Raw genomic sequence first — 8323 nt, forward strand, 5'->3', positions numbered from 1 at the left:
GTTTGTTGAGAACGGTGTGGAAGAACTTGACTGCCCTGCACAGAGCCCTGACCTCAACCCCATCTAACACCTTTGGGATAAATTGGAACGCACACTGCGAGCCAGGCCTAATCGGCCAACATAAGTGCCCAACCTCATTAATGCTCTTTTGGCTGAATGGAAGAAAGTCCCCGCAGAAATGTTCCAACAGATTCTAGTGGAAAGTCTTCCCAGAAGAGTCGAGGCTGTTATAGCAGCAAAGGGTGGACCAACTCCATATTAATGCCCATGATTTTGGAATGAGATGTTAGACGAGCAGGTATCCACATACTTTTGGTCATGTAGTGTAGTTGTAATTGCAAGTTGAACTAGCTAGCTACACTACAAGTAAATCAGCTCTTTTGACCATAGTTTTTTGTCTGGATACGGGTGGAACCAAAAATAGGGACTTGAAGTACTTCGGAAATAAACAACAAGCACACATTTAACGCGTACATTTTTTTAACAAAATGAGTAAAAGAAGCACTAATTTCTTTTGAGATATTTTGAATGACAGTTGTAATTTGAAATGTCTGAGATGGCATTGGATGAAATGTCCGTTTTATCAGCAATATACTGTGAAAAGGACGAATTTGAGCTACTTGAGAAATCAGGTAAATTGTTGAGCTAGCTAGCTAGATGTGTTTCTCTACACAATGATCTGCCCAGTAACTCAATTCCACGATGATTTCATCCACGGAGTTGGGCGCAGATGATACTTTTTAAAATGAAACTCAGACTCCTTAGAAATGCTATGCCAGGGATCATCAACTAGATTCAGATGTCGATCCCAGAACATCATTACAAATAATTTGTAGGCTAGCTACAAATTGACCGTAAGAAGCCGAAACAGATATACTATTTGACTGGTTCCACTTGTATATAGGCAAGTTTATTGTTACTCAATGTGTATTAATTATTACGTGTTTTACCTTTCTATTATTTCTCTATTTTGTTTCTCAGCATTGTTGGGAAGGGTCCCTAAGTAAGTGTTTCACAGTTAGTCCACATGTTGTTTACGAAGTATGTGAGGAATACAACTTTATTTGATTTAAAACATAATTTCTAACCTTGCTTACATTTTGTATATGATCGCATACACTCATTGGCCAGTTTATTAGGTACACACATCTAGAACTGGGTAGGACACTGCTTTGGCTCCAGAACAGACTGAATTATTTGTGGCATGGATATGTTGCTCAATTGATATCAAGGGATCTAACGTGTGCCCGGAAAACATTCCCCACACCATTACACCACCACTGCCACCATCCTGTACCGTTGACAGCAGGCAAGATGGAGCCATGGACTCATGCTTCTTACGCCAAATCCTGACTTCCATCAGCATGACGCAACAGGAACCGGGATTTGTCGGACCAGGCAGGTTCCCCTCAATTGTACAGTATTGGTGGTTGCATGCCCACTGGATCCACTCCTTGTTTTTAGCTAATAGGAGTGGAGCCCAGTGTGTCATTCTCTTTCGACCAATCATCAACAAGCTGTTTTTTTGCCAACAAGACTGCCGCTGACTGGATGCTTTTAGTTTGTTGCGCCATTCTCTGTAAACCCTAGACACTTATCATGCCTGAAAAGGCCAGGAGGCTGGCTGTTTCTGAGATACTGGAACCTGCACCTGGCACCAACAATCGTACCACACTCAAATTTGCTCGTTTTGCACATTCTAACGTGCTGCGATTCCTGTCTGCCTGCTTAATACAGCAAGCCATGACCACATGACTCACTGTCTGTAGAAGCAAAAACATTTTTGAGAATGGGGTGGTGTACCTAATAAACTGGCCACTGAACATATATCTCTTTTAAGCGTGGGAATATTTTGGAACAGATTTCCAAAATTAAAATCACTCGTCCAACAATTAAAATATCATATTTGCTACAATTTTTTGAGGCCAAGTGAAATCAGGCCGCCAGTTGGGGAACCCTTCAAAAATGTATATTCTTAAACCCCTACCTTGTACATATGTTTGTCTTCTGTTGCATGCCTTATTTTGTTTGCTGAAATCTATACTTATAAATAAAACGCTAGTCAAATACAATCACCGATGGCAACTCGGCGCGAATCTCAACAAGAAACAGTCGGGGGTTGTTTTTGATTGTTTGCTGAAATCCATACTTTTTTATAAAATAAAGGCATGCAAAAACAAAGGACAAGCATAGGTACACTGTAAGGGTTTAAGAATTTACATTTTGAGGTATCGACTGCATGCGTGTCGGCGGCTAATTTCCCAAACTAGTCTGCGCTCAACCCCGTGGATGAAATCATTGTGGAGTTAAGGTACTTGGAGTTGGCAATGCCACAATACATTATGTACACTGTAGCTAGAGTTTTTACTTTATGTTAGCTAGCTGGCTAGCCTAGATGCTAGCGATGTATAGCTAGTAGTATTTTACAAGTGGTGTGACGTTATATGAGATACTTGAACATGTTAGTGTTTTCACAGCAGAAAAGGGACTTGTATTCCGCATCCAGATGAAGGTGGAAGCAGCCACCAGTGAGAGAACTCTTTTGAGTCTCCTCTTCCAGTTGCCAACAGAGTACCCCCACTGTGTCCCAAAAATAAGTGTCAGCTCTGAACAGCTCTCCAGGAAACAATGCCAACACATCAAGCAGAGTCTGCTGGAAAAGGCCTCCGCACTGGAGCCAGACCCCATGGTTCATGAACTACTGCTGTGGCTCCAACAGAACTTCACTGAACTTACTTTAAATGACCAGTCGCTGGTGGAGGTGCAAGAGGAGGGTGGTGAGGAGGAGATGTGGATAGCTCTTTTTCTAATAGACCATATGAGGTCCAAAACAAAATATATAAAGGCAATTGAAAAGTGGAGCTCGGATTTGGGGCTCACCGGAAGGCTGTTCTTGGGGAAGTTGATACTGGTCCTTCTGCAAGGCGCAAGGAGGAGTATCAAGGTAGTGTAGAGTTTAGACTTCAACTGATGCAATGACGTCTCTTCAGATCAGCTATAATACTCATGATAAATAATGAATATGATGTACAGTTGAAGTCGGAAGTTTACATACACCTAGGTTGGAGTCATTAAAACTTGTTTTTCAACCACTCCACCAATTTATAGTTAACAAACTATAGTCGATTAGGACATATACTTTGTGTATGACACAAGTAATTTTTCCAACAATTGTTTACAGAAAGATTATTTCACTAGTAATTTACTGTATCACAATTCCAGTGGGTCAGAAGTTTACATACAGTAAGTTGACTGCCTTTAAACAGCTTGGGAAATTCTAGAAAATAATGTCATGGCTTTAGAAGCTTCTGATAGGCTAATTGACATTATTTTAGTCAATTGGAGGTGTACCTGTGGATGTATTTCAAGGCCAACCTTCAAACTCACTGCCTCTTTGCTTGACATCATGGGAAAATCAAAAGAAATCAGTAAAGACAATTGTAGAACTCCACAAGTCTGGTTCATCCTTGGGAGCAATTTCCAAACGCCTGAAGGTACCACGTTCATCTGTACAAACAATAGTACGCAAGTATAAACACTATGCCACCATGCAGCCGTCATACCGCTCAGGAAGGAGACACGTTCTGTCTCCTAGAGATAAACGTACTTTGGTGCGAAAAATGTAAATCAATCCCTGAACAACAGCAAAGGACCTTGTGAAGATGCTGGAGGAAACGGGTACAAAGTATCTATATCCACAGTAAAATGAGTCTTATATCGACATAACCTGAAAGGCCTCTCAGCAAGGAAGAAGCCACTGCTCCAAAACCGCCATAAAAAAGCCAGACTACAGTTTGCAACTGCACATGGGGACAAAGATCGTACTTTTTGGAGAAATGTCCTCTGGTCTGATGAAACGAAAATAGAACTGTTTGGCCATAATGACCATCATTATGTTTGGAGGAAAAAGGGGGACGCTTGCAAGCTGAAGAACACCATCCCAACCTTGAAGCACGGGGGTGGCAGCATCATGTTGTGGGGGTGCTTTGCTGCAGGAGGGACTGGTGCACTTCACAAAATATATGGCGTCATGAGGAAGGAAAATTATGTGGATGCATTGAAGCAACATCTCAAGACATCAGTCAAGAAGTTAAAGCTTGGTCGCAAATGGGTCTTCCAAATGGACAATGACCTCAAGCATACTTCCAAAGTTGTGGCAAAATTACTTAAGGACAACAAAGTCAAGATATTGGAGTGGCCATCACAAAGCCCTGACCTCAATCCTATGGAAAATTTGTGGGCAGAACTGAAAAAGCGTGTGCGAGCAAGGAAGCCTACAAACCTGACTCAGTTACACTAGCTCTGTCAGGAGGACTGGGCCAAAATTCACCCAACTTATTGTGGGAAGCTTGTGGAAGGCTACCCGACACATTTGACCCAAGTTAAACAATTTAAAGGCAATGCTACAAAATACTAATTGAGTGTATGTAAACTTCTGACCCACTGGGAATGTGATGAATTTTTCTGACATTTCACATTCTTAAAATAAAGTGGTGATCCTAACTGACCTAAGACGGGGAATTTTTACGAGGAATAAATGTCAGGAATTGTAAAAAACAGTTTAAATGTATTTGGCTCAGGTGTATGTAAACCCTCACGATATGTTGGATATAATGATGTCATGTACACTCCCTTCCATCTGTTACATTTTGTTCTTTACTTCAGCATTTTGGATTTGAGATGAAATGTTTCATGTGAGGCGACAGTACAGAATGTCACCTTTATTTAAGGGTATTTTCATACATATCTGTTTTACCATTTAGAAATGAAAGCACTTTATGTATCTAGTCCCCCCCCATTTGAAGAAGTCATAAGTATTTTAACAAATTCGCTTATAGTGTATCAAAGTAGTCAAAGGTTTAGTATTTGGTCCCATATTCCAAGCATGCCATGACTACATCAAGCCTGTGACTCTACAAACTTGTTGGATGCATTTGCAGTTTGTTTTGGTTGTGTTTCGGATTATGTTGTGCCAAATAGAAATGAATGGTAAATCATGAATTGTGTCATTTCAACATTTAATGTGAATGCTACCATGATTACGGATAATCCTGAATGAATCGTGAATAATGAAAGTCAACAGGGGAGTGAGAAAGTTAGAGGCATAAATATCTTATCCCCCCAAAAATGCTATCCCCTGTTATTGATAATGATGAGAGGGTATTGTGTTTTGGGGGCATAATCACTAACCCTAACCCATTATTCACGATTCATTCAGGATTATCTGTAATCATGGTAGCATCCACATTTATGTAGAAGTGTTCAGAAACAAATTCTATTCTTATTTACAATAAAAGTGACTCCAAAATAACACTACGTTATTTACCATTCATTTCTATTGAGCACAACATAATCCGAAATACAACCAAAACAAACTGCAAATACATCCAACAAGTTTGTAGAGTCACAAGCTTGATGTAGTCATTGTGTGCTAGGAATATGGGACCAAATACTAAACATTGAGTAAAATGAATTCTTATGATACCTTCAAATGGCTGGACTAGATACATAAAGTCCTTTCATTTTCAAACGGTAAAACGTATGTATTAAAATACCCTCAAATAGATGGTAACATTGTGTACTGCCACCTCATATAAAACGTTTGATGTCAAATTTAAAGTTTTAGTATTACTGTCCAAATAAATACATAGGGGAGTGTATGAAAATACCCCAAAATAGGTGACATTCTATACTGTCACCAAATGTAAAACATCTTATCTCAAATCTAAAATGCTGGATTATAGAAACAAATAAAAAATGGTAGCTTCACTGTCCAATTTCACTCCCCTCCATATGTATGTTATGTTTTAGGCCTAATCCACTCTTTTAAATATGTGGTGTTCATATTTCATCTGAACCTAAATTAATGACTGAAAAAGCACAGTATGTCATTCCACAAAATGTCTGTGTTGTTTTCCACTTTTCCTTTGTTCAGTAATTAATTGTGCATGTAAAGAAAGTTGTACTGAATATGAAAGTTGGAAAATATAATTCAGACAAACAGTGTTGGGACATGTTGACTTGGCACCTTAATTATTGCAACATCATACAATACATTTATTGATCATTATTACCCTGCCTCCTTCATCATTTGCCAACCAGGAATAACTACTACCCATGCTAAACTTGTACTTGAACAGTATAAATTAACTGCTGGTTTCACAGGTCATTATATTTACAAGCCAAATCCACGCCTGTTTGCTGTTTGTTTTCCCTTTGTAGGAATACATCCATCTCCAGAGAACTGTGAAAGTAGATGTGGATTCATCAGGAAAGAGATGCAAAGAGAAGATGATGAGAATTCTTTGCGAAACCCAAGTCTCAGACCTCAAACGGTTAAGGATTTCCTCAGCTTTTCTATATGAATTTGTGTCATAACGTGGGCATTTTGCAATTGTAAATTTGGGCGTTGTAAAGGTCTCTGGCAATGTGTTCAAGAACTCACTGTAATCAGTCTTTGATTTCACTTACTGCTCCTCACTCTATCATCCCTCAATGTGTTTTTTTCTCTCATTCACAGGATCTCATCTTTTGAAATCAAAGAGTTTTTGTCCCCCGAGGAGCTAAAAAGGGAGTTTGAGCAAGTTGGACTATTGAAACTGTACCAAGAGTTTGTGCCCACATTGCCGTAGCCATCATGGCTTTTGTCAAGTCATGCTTTTCCAGACTGGTGCAGATTATGTGAACTTTATACTTTCCATATGACAGTCAACGGAAGGACTAATCTTAACATCTGATTAACATTCAATTATGGGTTACATTTGTGCATTGAACATGTAAAAGGTATTCAAAAGGTTTATCTACCAGCCACATGATGGCAGCAAAGTCTACCATTTGAATCAAAGATTTGTAAAGTTTTTAGTTTATTCAAATCTTTTTTCAAATTGTCACACACTGGATAGGTGCTTTGAAATGTGTTGTTATACAGGGTCAGCCATAGTAGCATGGCACCCCTGGAGCAAATTACTGTGAAGTGCTTTGCTCAACAGCACATCGACAGGTTTTTCACCTTGCCACCTTAGGTATCCACTTAGGCTATTCTCTAGTTGAAAAGTTGTGCCTTGCTTTCAACTCCTGACAGATTTGTTCCTCCCTCTTGTACCTCTTCATCAGATGAAATACATGAAGGTTAAGGTCATATGGAAAAACTTATATAAAGTGGTGCACAAAACTCTGATGTTACATGAAAGTTGCATCATAGGACTTAGCTTCGGATTGCGTCTAGGATGTTGTATACAGATGCATATCGTTCCGGTGCCTAGCATCTGAAATTAATAACAGTTTTAGCCTTGCGAGCCACCCTGTTCTCGCAGGCTTATATACAGTGCATTCGGAAAGTATTCAGACCCCTTTTTCCACAATTTTGTTACGTTACAGCCTTATTCTAAAATTGATAAAAAATAAACATTTCTACACAGAATACCCAATAATGACAATACCTTATTTACATAAGTATTCAGACCATTTGCTATGAGACTCGAATTTGAACTCAGGTGCATCCTGTTTCCATTGATCAATCTTGAGATCTTTCTACAACTTGATTGGAGTCCAGCTGAGGTAAATTTAATTGATTGGTCATGATTTGGTAAGGCACACACCTGTCTATATAAGGTCCCACAGTTGACAGTGCATGTCAGAGCACAAACCAAGCCATGAGGTTGAAGGAATTGTCCGAAGAGCTCAGAGACAGGATTGTGTCGAGGCACAGATCTGGGGAAAGGTGCCAAAAATGTTTGCAGCATTGAAGGTCCCCAAGAACACTGGCCTCCATCATTCTTAAATGGAAGAAGTTTGGAACCACCACAACTCTTTCTAGAGCTGGCCGCCCGGCCGAACTGAGCAATAGGGGAAGAAGGGCCTTGGTCAGGGAGGTGGCCAAGAACCCGATGGTCACTCTGACAGAGCTCCAGAGTTCCTCTGTGGAGATGGGAGAACCTTCCAGAAGGACAACCATCACTCCACTAATCAGGTCTTTATGGTAGAGTGGCCAGACTGAAGCCACTCCTTAGTAAAAGGCACATGATAGCACGCTTGAAGTTTGCCAAACGGCATCTAAAGGATTCTCAGACCAGCGTCACTGACTTGCCTAGTTAAATAAAGGTGAAATTTAAAAAAATAAAAGTCACGGCTGGAAGAAACCTGGCATCATCCCTACTGTGAAGCATGGTGGTGGCTGCATCATGCTGTGGGGATGTTTTTCAGCGGCAGGGACTGTGAGACTAGTCAGGATCGAGGGAAAGATGAACGGCGCAAAGTACAGAGAGTTCCTTAATGAAAACCTTCTCCAGAGCGCCCAAGACCTCAGACTGGGGCTAAGGTTCAT

The 8323-nt window shown here is 40.1% G+C and overlaps 1 protein-coding gene across 1 annotated transcript; it reads left to right on the forward strand.

Annotated features, from left to right (window-relative positions):
- The first annotated feature begins 473 nt into the window (after nucleotides 1–473).
- rwdd3 (RWD domain containing 3) lies at nucleotides 474–7417 on the forward strand. The gene is made up of 4 exons (XM_038963561.1): nucleotides 474–632; nucleotides 2478–2944; nucleotides 6223–6335; nucleotides 6521–7417. The coding sequence occupies exons 1-4, from the start codon at nucleotides 548–550 to the stop codon at nucleotides 6630–6632; spliced, it is 777 nt and encodes a 258-aa protein (XP_038819489.1). The 5' UTR covers nucleotides 474–547; the 3' UTR covers nucleotides 6633–7417.
- The last annotated feature ends 906 nt before the right edge of the window (nucleotides 7418–8323 follow it).

The sequence above is a fragment of the Salvelinus namaycush genome, chromosome 25 (assembly GCF_016432855.1).
Source record: "Salvelinus namaycush isolate Seneca chromosome 25, SaNama_1.0, whole genome shotgun sequence".
Taxonomy (NCBI): domain Eukaryota; kingdom Metazoa; phylum Chordata; class Actinopteri; order Salmoniformes; family Salmonidae; genus Salvelinus; species Salvelinus namaycush.

What these genes read in the sequence shown, in the direction of transcription:
- rwdd3 (XM_038963561.1), top strand. Translation starts at nt 548, where the DNA reads ATGTCTGAGATGGCATTGGATGAAATGTCCGTTTTATCAGCAATATAC. An exon ending in GCGCAAGGAGGAGTATCAAG is followed by an intron (nt 2,945 to 6,222) that starts GTAGTGTAGAGT and finishes TTCCCTTTGTAG; the next exon opens with GAATACATCCATCTCCAGAG. An exon ending in CAAGTCTCAGACCTCAAACG is followed by an intron (nt 6,336 to 6,520) that starts GTTAAGGATTTC and finishes TCTCATTCACAG; the next exon opens with GATCTCATCTTTTGAAATCA.